Source organism: Athene noctua, chromosome 3, assembly GCF_965140245.1.
Source record: "Athene noctua chromosome 3, bAthNoc1.hap1.1, whole genome shotgun sequence".
Taxonomy (NCBI): domain Eukaryota; kingdom Metazoa; phylum Chordata; class Aves; order Strigiformes; family Strigidae; genus Athene; species Athene noctua.
In genome coordinates, this window is record NC_134039.1 from 48,513,310 (window position 1) to 48,535,700 (window position 22,391).

Here is a 22,391-nt window from a genome sequence, read left to right on the forward strand (position 1 = left end):
ACTTTGTGGTACCTGTAATTTGAGTTTTATGAACTGTGTCCACTTTTTAAGTATTTTGGTTTTCTAGGTTTGCCTGGGATTCCTGGCTATCTGACAGCTCTGTCAAGAGGTTTTGTGAGGCCTAAGTCATAGATATTATAACAGTATATGTGCCAATTTTGCACAGTATTGCACTGTGAGTCTGGTGCATCTGGCTAGCTCTTGAGTTTGTTAGGTGTGTACTGTATCGTACGTGTGTGTTGATTTCTGCCAGGGAGACAATATGTGTGGTAAAGGAGGGAGACATTTATGTTGCATGGGGATACAAACCCAATTTAGAGATAAGAATGGAAGCCCCTTGTGTCCCACACATCATCATAACTTTATTTCCTATCTGAACAATTTTTAGCTTTTGCCTGAAATGTTCTAATCGAATTTGCTTTGAGACAGAAGTATTCAAGGGAAATGTAGACAAAATACCTTTTTTTGAGCGATGCTAGTGTAAGAATTCTGAAGGGTGCTCTTTTGTCATCTTTAAGGAAGACATGAAATTTTTTATGCCTGCTTTCTGCTTATTGTTGTTTATCTAGTTCAAGAAGGTTTTTTGTTTTTCTGAATGTTTGAGACCAACCTTCAGACATGTTTCCTGTTGTGTTTTCCAGCAAGCTGAACATGGAGAAAGGGTTCAAAAGTGCACCGTTTAATAATAATTACAAGTGTGTGCTGTACAGTGAATGCATATTGTTTTCTGTCAAGGAAATCTTGGAAGCCTTGAAACAGATCAAGTAGATAAACAAGGAGAAAGTCAGTTGCCAATAGGAGATACATCTAAGGAATAAACAGCTTTGGGAGCTTGTTGACTGAAGGTCAAGATTTAAAAAGCCAGCACATTAATGATGGACCTAGTCAGTAAGTGTTGAATTGAATGTCTCAGCTGCTGTTTTTCACTGGCTCTTTCTCACTGACTGCTGCCAGCTGGGAAAAGGCCTTCCTTTGCACAGTATTCCTGTAATAAAGTGTTCCCCCAGCAAGCCCACAAAGAGCAGACTTGGTTCCAGTCTGTCACTTCTCCAAAACTTCCTGTCTTGCCAGATAATAAGCCTGTTGCCTGTCTGTGGGAATGAGAAGTGAGCTCCCAGTTTCTCCTACTGAATCTATTTTTGGATAAAAATGGTTGGTGGAGTAGGGGTTGGAACAAAGTTCTCCCTATTCTCAAAGCTATGTGCACTCTACCATCCTCCTCTTCCTCCTTCTGGCCCACTCTACCATCCTCCTTCCTTCTGGCCCCCTCTCTCATGAAATGACTTCAGCAGGAGGGATGAAGCACATTTCTCATCACTTAGGTGGTTCTCCAGGGAGGTTTTGATGTCCCTGGGCATGAAGAGAGTTTTGAGGATTTAGGTAAATGTTTACAGTAGCAGCAAGGTAGTATTTAGACACTTGCATCCCTTTACAGTTCTGGGCTTTCGTTCTTTTCAGAGTCTGAATTTCCAGTGCCTTTCACAATGCATGAGCCTTCTCTACTTAAAATGCTGAAATTACCCCTGAAACCCTGGATAGAACAGTTTGAGAAGAATTGATTGGGGCTTTCCAGCTCTGCAGAGAAGTTTGGGAGAACATCTGGAATTGTGGATAATCCTATCCAATTAAAAAAATCCTGCTAAAGTGTGTTACTTTTGCAATAATGTTTTGTGTTACTTTCAATTTTTAATGCCTTGGTGAGGTGAGTTCTGAAGCTTAAATGTGAAGTATGTAAATGTAAATATAAGCAGTCAAGTTTCTTTAACCATCAGAGCTAGATTGCTTTTAAGTAAGGTGTAGGCAACAAGATGTGGTTTTGGGACATACAGTCTGGATTAAGTTTTAAGGATGTCCAGTGATACTTAAATCACTATGAGTATGTTATTGTATAGGGATTTTTCAGCATTTTTTGATTACTAGATCCATATGTCTTCTATATTGCTCATATGAATCCTTATGTAGTGAGTAACAACCTCATGAAAACAGATTTGCCTTCACTGATGCCTTGCAGGTAACCAGAGTTCCCCCTGGACCTAAGTGCCACAGCCTGAAACCCAGTGTATGTTGCAAAAAGGTGAAAGAAAGTGAAGTTACTTACCAGCCACCAGCTTTCTCCTTCACTCACAAATTCTTCGAGTCCAGGTACTAAGATGTTTTCCTTAGCTGACTCTTGGTGTCCTTGCTTTCTGGCAGGTAGCAGTGGAGGAAAAAGGGATTTCCAAATACTATCTGTAATACTTGAGCAAATTTATAGTACTTCAAGATGGAGCAGGAAGCACAGCTTCTTTGAACAATTTACTGTGTGCTTATTTGCATAATATCCTACTGCTTCATTATATCTGCCTGTTCCTGCAAGGCTGAGCTGGTACCTAATGTTCTGGTATGAGAGCAGTTCTTACTGTCTGGTAACATTTGTCAGCAAAGATCCCCATCACCCTCTGATGCAAGTGAAAGTTCTGCTGTGCCCTCGTTGACCAACTTTTAGTGTAGCCTGAAGCAATTTTGTTCCCTTACCCAGATGCACATAAATGTGTGATAAAGAAAACAAGCCAAATGGTAATTTTCATGTGAAGCAACCTAAATTAATGTTGTGATTTCAGCAGTCATTCAAATCTTTGCAGGGAGGAGCTTGGAAAGAGAGGGATGGATGGTGGAGCTGCGGTTAATTCTGGGGCACAGTCAGTTCTTTGGCTTGGCTCTGCGTTGAAACCCAGTGGGAAAGTTATTCATATAGCAGTGATCACACTGAAAGCAAAAGCTGGAGAGAGGATAGTGGATGGTAGATAACCAAAAAATCCAGTTTCATAGAAATCCAATTTTTTTTTTTCTTTCTGATCTGAGTTTAGTGTTGTGTTCAAGGACATCTGGAGTTTCATGTTAAAAATGTGAATGAGCTTCCTAAATAATCTGATACTCACTACAGTTCATCTGTGTCAGACGTGAGCTGACCTTGTGAGGTTTCTGTTCTGCAGGCTGTGTTCTAGAGAAGTTCGTGGAGCAACTGGGTCCTGCCTAGCAAATCTGAACTTGGCATGCCAAATGTGCTGCACGTGGGATGAGTTTTGAGAAACTGAAGGATGTTGCTCGGTTGTCCTGCAGTGTCTTGTTAGGGTGGAGGACTGAGAACTGCACAAGGTTTGCCTGGAGACTTGGCAGTCCTTTGGGAAGGCAAGCAAGGCCTGATAGTGTTTACAGCTTACACACCTTTTGTTGGATCAGTTTATTACATTCATGGGGCTGGAATAAAAGTATAAGAGCAAAACTACTCATTTGCTGGTATGAGCTTGCTCTTTGCAGGCAGAGTCTGGTAGTACAGTCATGGCAGCAAATACTCCTTAGTGCAGGCAGTTCTTTGGTGGAGGGGAAAAGGACAACTGAAGCTTCTCACTCCCCACTTTCTTCAGAGGTCTTCATAAAGTCTTCCGGTAAGCGAGTATCTACTTTGTAAATATGACTAATTCACATTTATGCCAGCTTACCTTTCCTGAGATAACTAAGGCAGTGACCTGTGCAGGTTTTGAGTGGGCCTCAAAGATTTTCCTTTAAACTCTGTTTAAATCTGCTATACACACATATTGTATGTGTCTGTGTATGTATATACGTGTGTGTGTATGTATATATAAAGAAGTTTTTTTTATTCAAGGTGACTTTGTTTAATACTGTCATGTGCTGGGGTGTTTCCAAAGCACCTACGTCAAGACTTGAAGTGGAATAGGTTGACAGGATCCAGAAAGCCTGTACTTCTGGATTTCTCCCTTCCTTGGACCCCTTCTGGTTGCTGGGTTGGTGTGACACATACGTACAGGCATCTGTGGATGCACCCTGTTCTGAAGAGCCAGGTGCCCATCTCTCACCCCAAGGTCGCTTGGGCTGGGGGAAACCTGCTGAGACTTGGTGCCACCCAACTGGACTGGGTCCATGAGTTCCCAGAACAGTGCTCTTGTGAGGAGTACGATCTTTGTGTTTCCAGTGGGAAGCTGGCTCCAGCCTGTTTATGTATTTTAGCTTACACAACATGTGGCTAAAAACAGATAACCCAGGAAAACAGCATCCTAATTGCTAGGCTGTAGCTATTTTGTTTGGTCTCCTTTTGTTCCCATAAATCTCTCATTCTTGACAGTAGTCACCCTCCAACAGGAAACTCGCTGATTCAGAGGCTCTCCTGGGAGTTGGGCAATAGCATAACCTTGGGCTGGGCAAAGGCTGGGACATGGACTGTTGACTTCCTAGGAAGGGAAGATTACTGGAAGACTACTGTTTACAACATGGGAATTGTCACTTCCTTCTCTAGCAGCCCTGTTATACAGAATACTTGAGCAGCCAGGGTCTCACTTTCAGGAGATGATGCTGAGCTCAGAGCCTCTGTAAAAGTGCTGGTGTATGGACAGTGTCTGGGCACAAGTACTCTACCTTAAATAATGTTGTGTCCCTTCAAAATGGCTTTATTTAACTAATCAAGGTGGTGTGGATTCATTATGTGATAAAACTGATGGTGCATAATGCTGGAGCTATTTCTTAATCTGAGTAATTGAGTAATCTGAATAACTGTTGCTGAATTTTGGATTATAAACCAGTTTGCAAGATTCTGTTCCCAGTTTGAGTGGGTTTTTTTGAGATATACTATGTCAGTAATTCCACTTTGCCATGTCACTGACTCGCTGCTGTGCAACCACACCACATTAACAGGAAGCCCAGAAGTTTCAGTTCACCTGATCTGACTGTTCGCAAGACATAGTTGGATATATGTAGGTCACTCTATAAAGTGACAGAGTCTCATAATATATGTGTGACTTTACACTCTGAATTAAAAGAAACGGCCATCTGGTGGAAGGGTTCATAGTGGTGCCTTTGGTGGTGTGGGGCTGTGTGCACTGAAATGGTCTGAACTCTATTTTCTCCTGTCTGCATGAACTATTGGCAGGTTGTATTAAAACTTGTTTATGCTTTACTGATGTCGACAGCAGTTGTCTAAAGAGGCAGAACCACTGTTCTAACATCTATTACACTTCCACTGAGACTGGGTTTTGGGTTTTGTTTTTGTTTTTGTTTTTTTTTTCTTCATATTAATACCTGAATCTTCCTGGCACTGCAGTAAAAATTACCACATCAGTGGTCCTGCGGTAGCAGTAATAATGTTGGTAGCAGCTGTACGGTATTGTCTCAATCAACTGGGTGGCTTTCCCTTGGATCTCCACTACATGAATGTTACTGATGTGAGAATAAAGTTATTTGAACCAAGAGGTTTTGTTTGTCCCAGAATGTAATTTAAAATTGAGACTGCAATGAACTATTAGTTTCCTTCTACTTATACTTTTTATGATATGAAATATCAGTTTAATAATGTTTATTATATAGCATTTTATACTTAGGGTACCCAGAAATTAAATAACAGAACCAAGTGAAGGTAAGAAAGAAAGATGTTTGAAATATCAGATATATAAGCAAAAGTGTTACTGTCAGAGGAAATGTGTTATTCACTGTAACAAAAGTGTTACTGTCAGGGGAGGCAGGTGAATTGCACATCCTCTGCAAAAAGCCTGAGTCAGCAGTGTCTGTACTGAGATCTGACACAAGTCTTTTCCAAAGCCACCGAACACTCCCAGGCTAAGCAATTCTAATACTACTACTTCTTCTCCTTCTAAAACATTCACAGTGTCTTACACAACATTAAATCTATCATAAACAAAAATATAACAGTCTCTGTTGATATAGTTTCCTCCATAGAAAATTAATCCCTTCTGCCATTCCTAATGACCATGCCCAGAAGAGACTTGCCCATCTACTAGGATGTCTCCATAATGAATGGCTGAATTACAGAAAGGCTTATTTTCAAGTTTTGTAAAGCAGAATCAACTTCCATTCCTGATGTTTTCATCGCTGGGCAGAGAGCTGACTAAAACAAGACTCCACTGGAGCTTGAGCTGAAACATTTTAAAAGTCTGCTTTAATTTTTTCAAGCTTGAAAATCTAGGCAAAAGCGGACAACTGGGCTAAAATGCAATGAACTAGCTCACAAATGAGCTAGAGCAAAAGGAAGATCATGAGTGTGACCTGAAAGTTGAGGATATCTTCACATAGATTGCATGTTCAGCTTTAGGCATTATGTGACCTATGTTGATGTACAGATGTTTAAGGGGGGAAGAATTTGATCTCCAGGTAAAAGACCCAAGAGGACAATACAGAGGCTCACTCTTTTACACGCCTGCTCTTGACAATGTTTCTAGCCCAGTGTCTGATCCTGAGGATGTTTCTAATAATGTAGTCCTAGCTGATTGAAAAAGTATTAAAGCTCAAGAAAATCCCTGCATGCCAGCGTACTGGTGATGATACACAACAGCTGAACATCAAAGTACAGTATTGGTTATTCACCTGTGGCCTCATTCAAAGTAAGAAGGAAGTGTCTGTGGCTTTTGAGGCAGACATGATGTAGAGTTCCAGTCCTCCTCAAAAAATCCTGTCTTCAATATGGGTCAAGAAGTCATTGTCGAGAATATTTAACCACTGTGGTTTCTTAATGAATTAGGGAAACTCCATGTAATTACACTTTAAAAGTTTAGCAGTGAAGTCAGTGGTAGGATAGATGTTTAACTCTTGGGACAACACCAGGGAGAAAATACAATCTGTGAACAATTTCAAAAAAATTATTTTAATTAATTATATTTTTAAAACTGTGAAGAGGGTACTTTACAAAAGTTCAGAGGTCTCTGGTAATTTTTAATTAGAATAAAAGCATAGCAGATACGTTTTCTTGTAAGAGTTTTGAATTTTAAACAGTGTTACTAGCCTTAAACATGAAAAATATCATTAAACCTAGAAAAAAGTAATAAAATTTAAAAGGAAGATCACTTCTTTCTCCACAGTCTTCTCACTCCCACCTCCTCAACTGAGCTTAGAGAGGTCTTTCGGGGGGTTCATTTTTGTTTGTGTTTTTTGTTTTCAAGAGAACATTGTTTTATAAAGAAAAGCTTGGTACTATCATGTCATGAGACATCAGTAGTTCAGGCTCAAAGAGAAATTACTAAATTACCAGTTCCTGTACCACTTGCTAGAATACTTGACAATGGTAACATAGGAAAGAATTAGTGAGAAAGTTTGCTCTTTTAAGACACGTTCTTCAGATGTGTTTTTTCCCACTTTATTCCTTCTCCCCAAAGTAAGACCCATCAGTGCTGGTTTCAGCCAGGGTACCACATTTTAAATTAAATGCAGCTTTCCTTCCACTGGTCTCTTCTGTTAGCTCTACAGTTCAGAGTGTCCTGTTTGGGGAGGGGTGTCTAAGTAACCTATTTCCCTGATGTTCACCTTCAGTGCTGGCTCAAGACTTTACTTTTCAGAAGTTTATTGTGTTTCCTCCTCAAACAAGAAGAAAGAGAAATTCTTTCTCAAGTGCAGCAGAAAACCTTCCAACTCCTTCTTCCCTCTATGGACTTCAGCTGAGGACTGGAGTAATATCTAGTGGTAGTGCAGGTTTTTAGCCTTACACATCCATCATTACATCCTAGATAAAGATGTATCTTCCATCCAGGGTGTGGTGAGCTAGTCAAAAGAGGTGATAGTGGTGACTAGTCACATCCTTGTTCAGTGCAATCTCAGAAATAACAGACCTTGGGAATGGGAGGCATATCTCCACTTCCACAGAAATTCTCTTGACATGTTATAGGCACTAACTGCAGCTATGACTGTGGCTACACCACAGCTCAGTAGTAGATCCAGGGCCAGCAGCCATCTGGTGGAATGTGGTTGAGAAGAGGCCAGGAGTGGACGGATGAGCACGGGAACCATACAGTCTGCTAAAATTAGTATCCAGCAAGATTTTTAATGGTTATTATTTTTGGACTGGACCATACTCACAGAAATATAGAGGGCTAGAATATAGGTTGTTACAACTCACAACTGAAAACAAAAGGTGAAATCGTGAAGATTTTAGGAATATCATAAAAAGGAAATTTGTGGAATATGAATTAATGAACTTACAATGTGTGTTTTAGCATTCTGTGTCTGGAAAATAAAGGTGAATATCAGAGGTAGGGAGTTAAACTAAACAACTGAAGCAAAGCTTTTTTTAAAGCCTCACAAGGAGGGCATTGTGGCACAGGCAAAGAGTATTATGACTGAGAGAGGTGGCTAACAACATAGATGAGAGGAAGAGATCCTTATCAAGTCTAACTTAACGTTTTCTGTGAAAATAGGTATGTCCCAGTGTATGGTTTCCAATACTAGAGAAGACAGAGGAGATCTTGTAAAGAGGGCAGGAGAAAGATGAAGCATCTAATTCCTCATCCCTCTGTCTGATGTTGTTTAAATATTCATCAGCAGGTGTGGGGAGCCTGGGACTGGGTGGGCTCCTCACAGTGGTTTGAACACATGCGAGTGGCACAGCACCTACTTAACCCAGGTCATGAACCCTTCCCATGGGACTGGAGCCACAGGAAGAGGTGAGGCAGGCTGGATCTGTGTCTGACAACAGTAAATGGCCAAAGGGATGGAGAGGTGGTATCTGCCAGAATAGGAGGACAGGGGGTCTGGACCAGGGAGGGTCTGAATGCCCATTCATAGCTTTTGTTCTGGGTTTGGGACTTCGGCTCTGCTGGATGAGCTGGTGGAGAAGCTCGAGAAACTTCAGTTAGAAGCAGACTTTGGTTTTCAGACTGTGTTTATCACCTGGAGAGGAGCTCATGGGAATGCACTTCAGGGAGGCTAATCCTTCGAAACAGCCTCTCTCTCTGAATTTCTCCCAGTTTGGTTTTTAAAGTCTGTCCTTTGGCTAAGTATAACTCAGTCTCCCATCTTCTCATTAACCTGTTCCCCCACAGGACCTATTAGCCTGGCAAATGAAAAATTTATGGAAAAGAGTTTATAAACATGTTTTTAAATAGCTTTGTGATACATTTTGGGTGTGAACTAGGTTGTTGACATCCTGGGTCCTGACTTGTTTTTTATTGCCTGCTGCAGTCAGGATGATGTTGGAGGCCAAGCATGGGAATAGGTACCTGAGACGGGCACATGGTGATGATGACTCCAGGGTGAGGGGGTGCAGCTTCAAGCGCTCAGAACTGTGAAGAGCTGATGTGGCAGGTATCTGAGGGCAACTGAGGCAGGATTGAGGCATGGAGAGATGAATTTGTGCTGTGGAGGTGTCAGGGCAGGCTAAAGTATAAACCTGGTTCCAGGCAGCCCTTAACTGCTTCTTTTCAGGTATAAGGAAAAGAGTTGAGCATTTCAGCCCACAGGATAAAGCTAATTACGGCTCTTGTTCTGAGAACCTCAGCCACAAGGGATGAAGCCCAGCCCCAGGGATGCTCCTGTTCACTCTCAGAGGCGGAGGTGGAGCCTTGGTTTTCCAGGTCCAATTTCTCACATTTGTCACCTGTGTGTCTTGTGGGTATTAGACAACTAGGATTTTGCATTTGTACCAGTTCTGTGTCCTCATGCATTATTGTCTACAGCTGGGTTGAAAATTACTCTCTAAAGAGAGCACAGTTTCCCTTTAGCACCCTGCATGATATTTCAGACTGAGGGTGCAGCACTGCCTTTACGTTAGCAGAACAGGGTCAGGAACATGGAAATCACCTGGATAAGTAAGTTCATGACCACAGGTCTTGTCATTACACCTGGTTAATGCCTGGAATATGGATATTTTTTTAAAAAATGGGAATTTGGAGATCAGGGATGTGATAAATGCAGTGTTGGTCCTACACATTTTCTGATGTCTTAGAGAGTATGGGCAGATGGCTGGTGACTCCAGTGGGCCACTGTTTGGGAAAGGGTATTTGCAGGGTAGGAACCACCTACAGGTGGCCAGTGCTTTGGGTTTGGTGCAGTCTTTGACATGTGTGTATACCAGTCAGCAGCAGCAGAGCACCAGTCTTTCACCGGAGAAGATGAACAAAAATGTATATGTTACATTATCTGCCATCAAATTGCCAATCCAATTAGTGTGGTGCAATCAGGACAGGAGGTACAAACCCATAAACTTCTCAAATGTTTTTATGCAAAAAGAATTCAGGATTCCTGCCTTGGTAAAAGCCCCTGCTTTGCCTTGCATTAAAATTTGGTTTATTTTATAAGAAACTAAATATTACAATGGCCTTGAAGTTGTATTTGTGGGTTTTGCAGTGGTTAGGTAGTTCTCAGAAGAGGATACTGGAAAGTAAGAGACTTGCTGATGTCATTTTTATTTCACCACTAGTACCCGAAAAAAAAAAAGCTGAAAGAGATGTTGGTGGCCCTATATAAGGTGCACCTCACCTCCTGTAGAGCACATCAAGAATCACAGCAAAGGTAAGGCTTGCACCCTTTGCGCTTCTCTCACTTTGCCTTGCCCACTCTCCTTGATGCTAACCCTGCTGTCTCTCATCAGTGCTGAGTGCTGTAGCTGCAACCTTGCTGGCACAGACGACTTTGGATCGTGAGCCATGGCCTCCCTACAGACCTTGACCAAAAGCTTCTCAGGATGGGTCATCTTCTGCTGCTGTTGCTGTCTCCCTCTTCTTCTCACCAGCCCTCTGCCTCCAAATGGGATAGGGGTGACTTCTACCACCCATCATGCCTGCAGGCTCAGGAAGATCAACTTCCAGCAGCCCTACATCAGGAATCGCACCTACACCTTGGCTAAAATGGTACAGTAACCTGTGTGTCCTTCATGGTGGGATCTGAGGATCTCCTCCTCTTCTAGTGCCCTGGTTTCTCACCTTTGGCATTCCTCTCTCTTTCTCATGCCTTTCTCCAGAAAAAAAATGTGCCTTTGCAGTAAGGCAGATCTTGGGTGTGTGGAGTGGGTCTGTTGCCTGCTGGTTGAGTAGCCTGGGGGAAGCTGCTGCCTCTCCTCCTCCTGCTCCCCAAGGGAAAGGCAGCCCCTGGGACAGCATAGCTTCTCTCAAGTGGCTGCTGCTAGACTGGGACAGTTGTGAAACATGAGCTTAAATGTCTCTGTCTTCCCAGTTCATTTGGACCTGGGCCTGCCCGTGACTCCGGCCATGGCCAGACAGCTCCTCAGGCAGAGCTCTTACAGTGCTCTGCTTGGGCAGGTTTCTTGGTTGCTCTTACCATCGGCGGGTCCCCACAGTGTCTGACATCGGGTGCTGCAGCACCTCCCAGCAGCACTGTGGGCCACCCTGAGGTTGGCCACCTGCGGCATCTGGTTTAGTCATCATAACCACTACCATATCTGATGTTTAAGAGGGGTACAGTAATTCAGAGTTCTACTTGTTTTCCAGTGATACCGATCTTGAATCTCACTCCATTAAGGGGGGAAACAGACACAATGTCCAAGTTTATCTATGTAACAGACTGTCTGTGGTGTCCATTCCATCATTTAATCTGCACTATTACTGATGAAAACCTTAAGGTTTATTATTAATTTTTAGGTAAGGTTCCCATCCCCACCTGACATTTCCTTTTTTTCCTCTCAGGCCAGAGTCTCAGATGAGGACACAGACAACAGGCTCATTGGGCAGCAGCTCTATGTTAACATCAAGGTAAGCCTTACACCAGGAGGCTGCTCTTTGCATCCTTCTGCAGCACTCATTGATCTGTTGCCATGATTTAACATGACCACTTACTTGCATACATAGGAAAACAACCGCTGCTACATGATGAAGAGAATTGTGGAGATTGTAGTGGAAGATGTCCTCCTTACCAAGGCCAAGGGCCAGTACCCATACGCTGAGGAGGTGGCACAGTTCTTGGCATCCCTGACCTCAGAGCTGAGCAGATGTGTGAGTAGCGTTGGGTGTCTTTCCCTTCTCTGAGTCATGACTCTTGTTGCTACTCCTGAATCTCAGAATGCTGCAAACAGCGGCTAAAGGCAGTGATATGAAGGGAAACCTCAGATGAAAGATACTGAAGTCGAGGTTGATAGAAAGGTGTGAAAAAGGAAAAAAAACCACATTATTGCATACAGCTGCCAGTGTTATGTCTGGATGGTTTGTTTGTTTTTTTTTTTTAGAAATTCTTGGGACACAGAGAGCACATTGAAAAGAACCTGGAAGAAATGAAGAGCAAAATGAAACAGGTACCTTTTTTCACAACATTTGAAAAAAAGCAGTTCCCAATCCCAGTCATTTAGTTGGATTAAAGCTAACGTAATTATGGAACAAACTCTAGAGATTATTTAGGAGGTGAAGCCTGCAGGGTCATTAAAGAGGAGATTGGTGATGTTTCCACTTCAGCCCTCCTTCACCTGTCCTGTTAACTCTCTGCATATGTTATGGTAATTTAAACCTTCAGAAGTCACGTTGCAGGTAACTGTATATGCTAGACTAGATTTGAATGAGCTAGTTTATATTTTATGGTATAATGACTCTAATAGAACTACTTAAGAGAATAAGGAGAGTAAGTCCTCAATTCAGTTTTTAACAAGCCTAATTTTAATTTTCTGAGAAATAGTGAGATGCTAAAACTTACATTCTGCTCTTTTCTAGTTGGGAGAGAATGGAAAGACTAAAGCCATTGGAGAACTGGATTTACTGTTTGACTACATAGAAAATGCCTGTACTGATGCCCCAAAGAAGGGAGGGAACAAGAAGAAAAACTGAAAGAATTTCAGATCAGGCTTCAAGAGATGTCTCTGAAAAACTCTCGCTGTAACTCAAATTGATTAATTGTTGTGGACAAAAACCCCTCACCCACAGAAGCAGTATATTTTTCACTTGTGCTGAGAATACCAAACTAAGTGGGCACAGATGGGATGTTTATTGCTGCTGCCTTTGAAAATGAAAACTCCAGGACAGTGTTTGCAGCTTCATTTCAACACAGGGCATTAGTTATTTTCAAAGGCATGGTCCTGTCCTCCTCATCTCCATAGGAATAAGGCAACTGTTTCTCTATTTTATATGCTGAGATTTGACACCTATGAATGAGCTTTGGTTAAGGTAGGCAGTGATATGTAGCCAGATGTTTTGAGCCTTTTACTTGGAAAATTCTCTTGCATATGTTGCCCCCTTCTGACATTTACCTGAAAAGTTGATATTTCAGAAATAATTTTTGTTGATCATATTTAATGATAACTTATTTTAAGGTAATTTTACAGTACTTTTATTTATGTAGATTAATTGAAAAATATCCAAGGATATGTATTTATGAAGTTGTACCAGGGGGTTTTAAGTGAACTATGAAATTAAAACTAATGTGTGATATTTATATGCAGATGGATTGTTTTATAAATGCTTACTCTTTAATTTATTATAATAAATATTTTGGTCATCAAATATTGCCATTTACAGAGCTTTTCTCTTTTACTCAAACATAAGGGAGATGACACATATTGTGCCTGTGGGGCTGCTGGGTCAGTGTCAGTATTTTTGTATTCAGAAAGGATGCAATCTCAGTTGGGGGACATGCTTCTTCACCAAAAGGCTGCAATTTCAACTCATCACAGGCCAGGGCTTAACAGAGAGCACGTGGGTCAGCATTTCTTGTGGAGGGTGTTGGGAAAAATAGCATCATTCATGAGAGTTATTGGTTTTGTTCATTGATTTTGCCTCAGTATGCCCGTAGACAAGATCCCATCTTGAATAACTGCTGGTGAAAAGTCTCAAACTGTCCCACCCTGGGTCAAATGAGATGGTGACAAACAGGCTGAAACAGGCAGTTACTGAAAACTCAGTACTGCATTCTGACTGTCCCATAGGCACGCTGAGCACTAATGGCAGCATCAGAGATTTGAAAGCATTTTAGAAGTGAGGTGCTCTCCACGCAAGCTCCCAAACAGAAAAAAACCCTCAGCCACTAAAAAGCACTTTAATCCATCATTATTATGTCCTTCAGCAATGTCTTATGGGCAAAGACAGCCAGAAACATTGGTGGCTGCACCAAGGTTAAAGAGGTGAAAAGCATCCAAGCAGTGAGAAAGCCAGAGGAAATATGTAATAGCAGATTGTCAACAGCTGGTGAAAACTTCTTGAAAAAGGCTTTACTATTTATTCATCAGGGCAACAGGCACTCTGTCCACATCTAAAAAGACCCCAAACACTATGAATGTCCTCAAATAAAAGACTTGGGTTGCAGTGCAGATGAGAGGGGTGAAGCTTTGCAAACACAGCATATGAGGGACATTCATATGCAAAAATGCTTGTTAAATGGATTTCTAGAAGACACCCCATGAACAGATACTGTAATATGGGGAAAATGTTGGCAGGGAATCTATCTTGATCTACCTTCGTAGCTTCATCAATTAAATTCAAAGTGAATTCAAAGTTATTCCAAAAAAAGTCTCAACATGTCTTACATGAGCTATTGAAGCTAGACAGCACTGAAGTGGGATTAAACTATCCCATGTTGCTCCTGAACCAGAGTGATTTTGAGATAAAGTATCCATTCATACCTAATTTGAACAAGGTTTATGTGAACTGAAATTTTAACAGTTTCTTGGGTAACTTACATACTAAACTGGCATACAATCCATCTGGATGATGGAGGCCTGTTACCTGTCAAGATAGATGTAATCAACATGGCTTACTTCGCTTCACACTCTCACTTGCATCTCACAGCATGTGAATTACATACCTGTTCACAGTCAAAGCAAAAGTAACCCAGTAGTGACAGACAGCCAGGCTTTGGTACAGTGCTGGGTTTTAATCTTTTACTATATTCAGTAGGATATTTATTTTTTTTTCCTGTGGGAAAAGCAGTGATGTTGTCAAGAGCTGTTGGCTGACATCTTTTATCACTTGAATGTGTGACAGCTGACAGCAAAGGGAAGGAGGTTAAGCACCAACTGGGGAATTAATCTCACTGATCTTGGACCGACACCGTTCATCCCCAAGATACACACAACTCTATAGTCAGTGGAGGGTAATAGGAATTATCCAGGTGTCATTCATCTGGTCTACATTAGAGGTTTATAAAGACTGTTGAACTGAATAACATGACTTTGCCCTGAAAGTACCTGTTTTCTTCCTTGATTATAAATAGACACTAGACCATGAACCACACACGTGCTGTTCCTCATTGATATAATCTCTTAACAAATGGATAATTAAGTTCTTTCCTCCATCTACTTCCTTTAGGCCTCTTCCACATTGTCCTTATTGAGCTGCCCTACACAGAAGTGTGAAATCAATCTCTCAAGTGTCCCATGCTGGGGCTAAACCCTGATGAAAACCCATTTGTCCACAAAAATGTAAAAGCAAAGTCAACTATTTATTAACTTCTCAAACCTTGAAAACCACCAGCTGGAAGACTCCACCATGGAAACCTCATGAGCTGGAGCCCTGGAAATGCCACACGGCAAATTTTTCAGAATTTCCTTCATAGGTTTTCTTGCAGGGCATGTGTGACTTGTGGGTGTGTGCAGGATGGTGGGCGATGGTCAGTTCTGAACAGACAAAGGAAGTAGAAGTCATAGGAGGTTTCCCTTACAAGCAGGGGAAATGTCTGGGACAAACAATTACTGACCAAAAGAAAATAAAGATATGCTTCAGTCAGGCAAGCTGGGTTTCAATTCCGTCAATAGTTACAGCTCTAAAAAGGAAAATCATGCTGAAATATTTCATTCTGACATTTTCTAAAGAAAATATTTCAGTTTTACGTTTCAAAATAGTGTTTTGGTTTAGAATTTTATGTACATTTTCTTTCAAAGGTTGAAAAGAGATTTGAAAGCAAAATGAGCTGTTTCATTTTGAGTTGGACAAGTGCTTTGGGCTGACCCAAAATGAATTTTTTTGGTTCAATTTTTCAGTTGGGTCACCAAAGAGAAACTCCGTTCTTCACACAATTCTAACTTGTGTTGCCCTATTTTCCTTTTCTCAGCCTGCCTTCAAGTCATGGACTATTTCTAATTCCCAGACCTAGCGCTATTAGGGAAGTGTCCTGCTCCACATTCTTCACTGAGGACACCTCCATTGTTGAGGCTGGAGGACCTCTTCTCAAGCAAACATTGACAGAGCAGCCTACCGCCAAATTTCTGTTTTGTTTGCTCTTCTTCCCCTTCACTTACATTAAATGACAAGAACAGGCACTTTTTTTTTTTTTTTTCCACATAAATAATTGTAAAATGTTTAAACTACCTCTGAAACTTCATATTTTGAAAACAGAGGAACGCAAAGCATGAATAGAAGTTTCCACATCCTGCTGAGTAAGTATTGGTGTCAGTTTAAGAAACATCTCTTAAATATATTGCTTGGAGTATTACTCAGTTGTGAGATTTACATGTCCAATGTCTAAATATATACTCCTTAAGTGACCTAGAATAAGAGGACTGATATTTCCAATTTGTTGCTGGAAGTATATACTAGACAATGCAAAGAGCTAAAGCTATCCTGATAGTAAACCAGTGACATGTGATTATGTCAGCCTGTGCTTTAGAGCACAATTAGCTAAACATTTAGCTGCTTTAAAGCAGGTATGGACAGAATTGAACAACAGTAAATGCCTGATAAACTTTTCAGTCACAACCATCATTAGTACCCAATGGATGTTTGTAAAATTTATGTAATCTGGAGCAGAACTGGCCTACTAATATGAAGCAGGATTGTCAGAGTCATTACAGTAAATCTCAGGCTTATGAAAGATGCTGTCAGGAAGAAGGTAGTGACTGTGGAAAGAAGGAAAACCTACAGTGTAGTTCTGTGGGACCTAGGGTATTTTTGACAGGTCACTACCTAATGATATGTTACATAAAATAACATATTTAGGGTGGAAAGTAATGCAAGCTTTCAGGGGATCCAGTCTAGGATTCTGTGCCATTCAAGAATTTGTTTGGAAGTCTTATTTGTGTGAGGTAAATAATTATAAAATATGAATGAATCTAAGGCTGATGGCATTTCTGGGGCTATGCATGCTTCTTAACACATATCTGTAACACCTTTTTATTGGTTAACACGCATCTGCAGACCTTATCAGATGAACTATATGAATTTCACCACTAGCTTGTGTTAAACAACTATGTAAGTGAAAAGTTTTCCTCTGAAGTCTAGGAAATTATTCTCTCTGTTTAACCTTTAATCTCTAAGTCCCTGGCCAAAGTCAGAGATATTATAATTTAATCTGGAATTCAGTGATGAATGGTTTAGAAAAGAAGATATTCCTACATCTTTCCTCCTCCAGCAAGAAATTTAAAAAAAAACAACTTTGAGAAGATCTGTCCATTTATCTTCAGCAAACTAACTCATGAGACCCAAAAGTAAACACTTTTTGAGTATGAAGGATTAAGTCACAGCACTAAGTATTTCTAAGATCAGGCCATTTTTCTTCTTTAGGATTGAATAAATAGAAAAGGCAAATCTTCTAAACTAAAAACATTTTCTGTTTTTCTCAGGACAACATGAATCAAAATATTTTGAAAAAACAGACTGAAGAATATGTCTTTGACTAGCTGACTTGAAACTGTTTTATGGTTGTTTCTACAAGAACCAGTAAGATTCTTCAATGGAAATGGTGGCCCTAATTTCAAATGACCGAATGCAAAATGATACTGTTTTCCAAAAACTGCAAAATTGCACTGATTTAGAGTTTATTTTGTCCTATAGTTTTCCAAAAGAGGGTTGCTTCCAATTCCTACAGCACATTTAAGGAGTGGTGATGATGTTCATTAAGCTATGAAAGGAATGGGGCAATCATGTATCTGTGGTAAAGTCTAAAAACTATGTTATTGTGAAGATTGACTTTCTGATCTGTCTTTTGCATTAGGCCTTGACATGTAAGAGCTCCCTAACGGATTAGCTCATCGTGTGTCTGTTCCTGCTCCATAGAGACAGAAAGAAAACTATTGACTTCAAAGTTTATAAGATCAGGCTTGTAGGTTGTGCCTGTATCAAGTTAATGATAAGAAAAGATTAAATATTTCAACACAGATCTTAAGGTGGAAGTGATGAATTGGACTGCTCCAATGAAAGGCTTGTTCCAGAAAGTCCGTTGTATTGACACTTATTTGGGAAGCAGAGGTTCCAAAAAAAGAGTTTAGACACTACTTGTCACTGCAGACACCTTTTTTTTTTGGTTTGTTTTGTTGGTCTAAAACTATCCAGGCTTTGCTTTAGGTTTATACTTCTTATCAAATATGTTTCTAAAATTTCTGGTTTGACCAACATTTCTCCTTTAGTACTTATCCTTTATAATGTGACTCCTGCCAGTCTTGAATAGGAGAAGAAATTTTTTTCATATTTTATCACAAAAAAAATTGGATAACTGAGATTTTAGGTAGATAAACCCAGATTTAAGGATTATCAACTCTGAGGCTCATTTTCCCTTTGGTAACCCAAAAATGGAGAATACTTGTTTGTCAAGCCCAGCATTTAGCAAATAATACGACTGTTTTGTAGGAATGTCAACTTCAACACCATGATCATTGCTCCTGTATTTAACAGAGGTTTCATTAAGTTCAGGAAAGCCTCTTGGTTTGACAGGACCCATGTGTGTCTCAGAAAATACAAGACAGTTACTTGCACATGAAATATCTGGTTTAACTTGACATGTGCAGCTGAAGCCTCCAAAACAAGAAGATGCTCAACCTTAGCATCATGATCTCATTTTTAATCTTCCAATGATTCAGCTGTCACATGAGAAGGACTTCTGGGCAGTGGCTGGGAACACAAAATAAATCTGTGACCAAGACTCTGATCCTGTAAATTTGTAAAGAACCACAAATTTTCCCCATTTGATAATAGCCTTGTATTAGTCATCTGCCCTAGCTTTGGTGCCAAAAAACTAGTTAGAAAAGTCTGAGGTGCTGCCCACAGGCCCTCACAGAGCCTGTCTCTAGCTCCATCAGCAGCAAGGATGTTAGGCAGATGAAGGGACGTACCCTCTGAGGGCTCGGTCCCCTACATCAGCCGTGGGTGAGGAGCACAGTCTCAGACATCCAACCTCCAGTGGTCTATGGTGGGGTGTGACAAATCCCAGGCATGGAATTCAGGGTGCTATGTTGCTCACGGGTCAAGCTACTAGCAAAAGAAAGAACCGGAAACAAGCATCTTTGTCTAGATGCTTCTTTTGCCATTTTACTTCAGAAACCTTTTGGCAGTACAAACATAAATTTAGATTTAATTTTTCATTTCTTAACTGGTTTCCATTGGTACTTTTCACACTCTTGCAGTTATGAACTTCAGTTTATGTTAGTAATCCAGTGACATCGGAAATGAATAAATAATAAAAAGAATGTCTTTTAAGTGAGATGAACCTGTGAGGTTTCTATGAAAATAGGAAGACGGGAGCAACTCATCTTTTCTGCACTTCTGAAAAGTAAAACAGAATTTCTTAGAGCTGCAGTATGAAGTTTCGGCTGGTAGGATTAGGTTTATGCTGTAACCTCATTATCATAACGGAGACAAGAGAGAGGTTGCAGATTGATAAATTATCTCCTGATCTTTGCTGTGTGGGTTACAGGAGTATATGATAAATAAAATGTTTAGTTTTCAAAGGTCACAGATTAGTAAAAATAAACCTCAAATGTTTGGGCAAAGATTTCAGACCTGGGACACTTCAGGGCTTGCCTGCAAGGTCTGAAACACATTGGCCGAATATGAAGGCAACAAATTTGATTTTTATGGAATTGCTAAGCTGAATTAAGAACTGCTAGAAAAATCCTCCTTCCCAAGGAAAGGAATCCTCATGTGGAAAAATTTGTTTTCAAATAATCTAATCTAAGCCTGGAAATGCAAGGAAACATTTTACAACCCCTGAAGAGCTTATTCAGTGTCTGGTATTGGGTCAAAATTCAATAAAGTTTGCAGTGAGATTGATAAAAGCTTCTTTACAAATGGGTGCAAGTACTGAAAGTTTTTATTAGAGATGGGAAAAAAGTCATTAAATCAAGGCTGCCATGTGATTTTCCCAGTCCATACAGAGGAGTGTAGATTTAATCTCTTTCAGCTGATGTAACAAATACAAAGAATCAGAAGAATGATGGCAAAGGATTTTTTCCCCTTTATTTTGTATAAAATTGTGGCTCTGAAACTTTTATTAAGACCGGAAGCCCTTTTCCATTGGATTTTTTTTTTTTTTTTTAATTTCTGCTGATAGAAAATTAGTTTTGTGAAGAAATTTATGGTTTTGCTCCTTTTCTACCTAAGTGTTGATTTCTCCTGGAAAGTGAAAGACTGGAAAGCCCAGTACTGATATAAAATTATAAATAAATAAATAAATAAATAATTTTTTTCATTTGTTGTTCACTGGAAAGTATGGATCTATATTTAAAAAAATGAAAATTAGCTATTTTCATATAGAGAACATCAACAACTTCCTAATTAGTTTCACTTCACTCCTACAAACATATTAGGGGATTTAAACTTTTGTCACAGTTACAAAATTAATTGGATATACAGGATTTTGTAAAGCCAATGCTCAGGTCTCTAATTATAATTTTGCACATAATGATTCCCTAAAAACTTTGCTAAAACTACAAATAGTAAGAGATGGAATATTTCTGATTTGTTTAAGAAGCTCTTAAAGGTGTTTGTTATAATATCTCTTCCATAATTTAAACATTGTGCATGTTTTTGCATATTGTGTTACAGACTAAGTAAAGAGTAAAGCCTAAAAATAAGGTAAAGCGTGAAACTTCAGACAAACAAGTTATACAAAGTTATATATAACCAATATTTTACTCTTTTCTTAAGTTTCTAAAGTAAATTACAAATAATGTAAGAAATGTGAACTTCATTATTATCTCCTTGGTTTCTAGATCTAACTTAATATCTGCTGAATTATATTTAATTATATTAATTGCAATAAGCAATGTTATCTTTTAGATGGTAACAGGAAGTTTCCTCATTGTTTTAATTAGAAAAAGCCCTCAAAATCTCCCTGATCTGAGGTGAAAATCTCAATGCATATTTTGACATGTGGCATCTGTTCTTTGCCTCTAACTGCTACTTATATTTTGTGATATTTTATTTTCCTGTAATTTTTTGGAGTCATTACAATATAATCTCTTTTTTAGAAATACTGCTGACAAGAAACCCAGATTTTACTCCACCCTCAAGTATTTATCCAGTGATCATTTATGTGGCCCATGCACAGGATTTCACATGCTTTGGAAAGGAAAATGAACCTCTCATGAGTAATTTATTATTTGGCTCCTATATCTTCTCTAGTAATAAAGTGCCAGATGTGATCATATCTGATAATTAAATCAGTAAATGTTCCACAAAAAATGCCCTTACTGATGGCATTCATTGAAAGCAGCACTTCAAAAGAAAGCAGATACACAGTGGGAAGTCTGGAGACATGGAGGGGTTGTTGAATGAAAGCTGGGGAGATGGCACCATGGCAGCAATCTCTGACTGAAGGTCACAGACTTCTCAGGGTTTGAGGACTACTTCCAAGGGAAACATAACTGAGGGAATCACCTTTATTAATAATAGGTTTAAGTTCACTGGAGGGAGAATGGCACCTCCAATGGAATAAAAAGTTCTGGAACATCATCTTGTTGCCTACCGCACTGTTGCTTGCCTTGCTTTTATTCTCTGGTGCTACTGTTGGAGAATCAAGGTCATAGTCATTCTGCGTCAGTCAGTCCAACTATGGAAATTTACCACAAGCCAGCATTTCCTACACAGTTGTTTGTCTGTTTTTTTTTTGTTTTTTTTTTTTTTTTTAAATGAAAGGCTATTCTTGCCAATAAAGATAAACTATAATGATTTTTCTTAATGTAGTTTGTTTTGCTGCATGCTGTTAACATGTCTATGCCAGTTGAAAGGTTCAATCCCACTATTGTTCACCAGCGTCTGGTTGGGTTGCTTATATGTCTGTATGTCCTAAATTATCACTGTTGTTTCTGAATGTTGTCCAGAAATTCTATATTTCGTTACTATTTTCAATTACATTTCAAAATTTGTCTCTCACAGGACACAGCCACCTCAGAGCGGTCTGCTCAGTTCATGTCTTAACAAATGTTCTTTTCCAACACCAAGAAATCTTTCCAGGATGGAGGCTGTAGTTTCTGCAGCTTCACAGTCTTCTAGCCCAGCTTCCAGTTGATGCTACTCAGAGAGCTGTATGGGCACCCTGTCTAAATTTGAAAAGAGAAGCAAGCAAGAAGGGTGAAAAAAATTAGGGGGAGAGATAAAACTGAAAAATTGTGCACAAAGGTAGAAGGAAAGAGATTTTCAGTGTAAGAGTAGTGCCATGCAAACCAACCCGATGCCACCAGCCTAGCAGCTGTGGGCATCCTCCTACCCCAGAATCAGGCCCAGGTTTCCATCTTGTTTGTTTTTTCCTTTCATAATTTTAGTACAACCTTTTTATAAAGCCACAATGAAATCACAAGAAAAATCAGGTCACAGACTCTTAAATACTCCTCTATGTTGCAAGAGAAAATGAGGAGTTTGAAATCGCTGCCTGCCTACATGGGCAAGCTGAGCTGTCCATTATTGCTGAGCACATCTGTACACTCTGCAGAAATACCGCTGTACAGGGATTTCCTAGTGTGAGTTTGGTGGTACAGACAAATA

At 39.9% G+C, this 22,391-nt stretch overlaps 1 protein-coding gene across 1 annotated transcript; it reads left to right on the forward strand.

The window, feature by feature from the left end:
• Positions 1-10,415: 10,415 nt before the first annotated feature.
• IL22 (interleukin 22) lies at positions 10,416-12,536 on the forward strand. Its single transcript, XM_074901527.1, has 5 exons — positions 10,416-10,619; positions 11,412-11,477; positions 11,574-11,717; positions 11,948-12,013; positions 12,423-12,536. Exons 1-5 carry the CDS (start codon positions 10,416-10,418, stop codon positions 12,534-12,536), a joined length of 594 nt encoding a protein of 197 aa, XP_074757628.1.
• Positions 12,537-22,391: the final 9,855 nt, after the last annotated feature.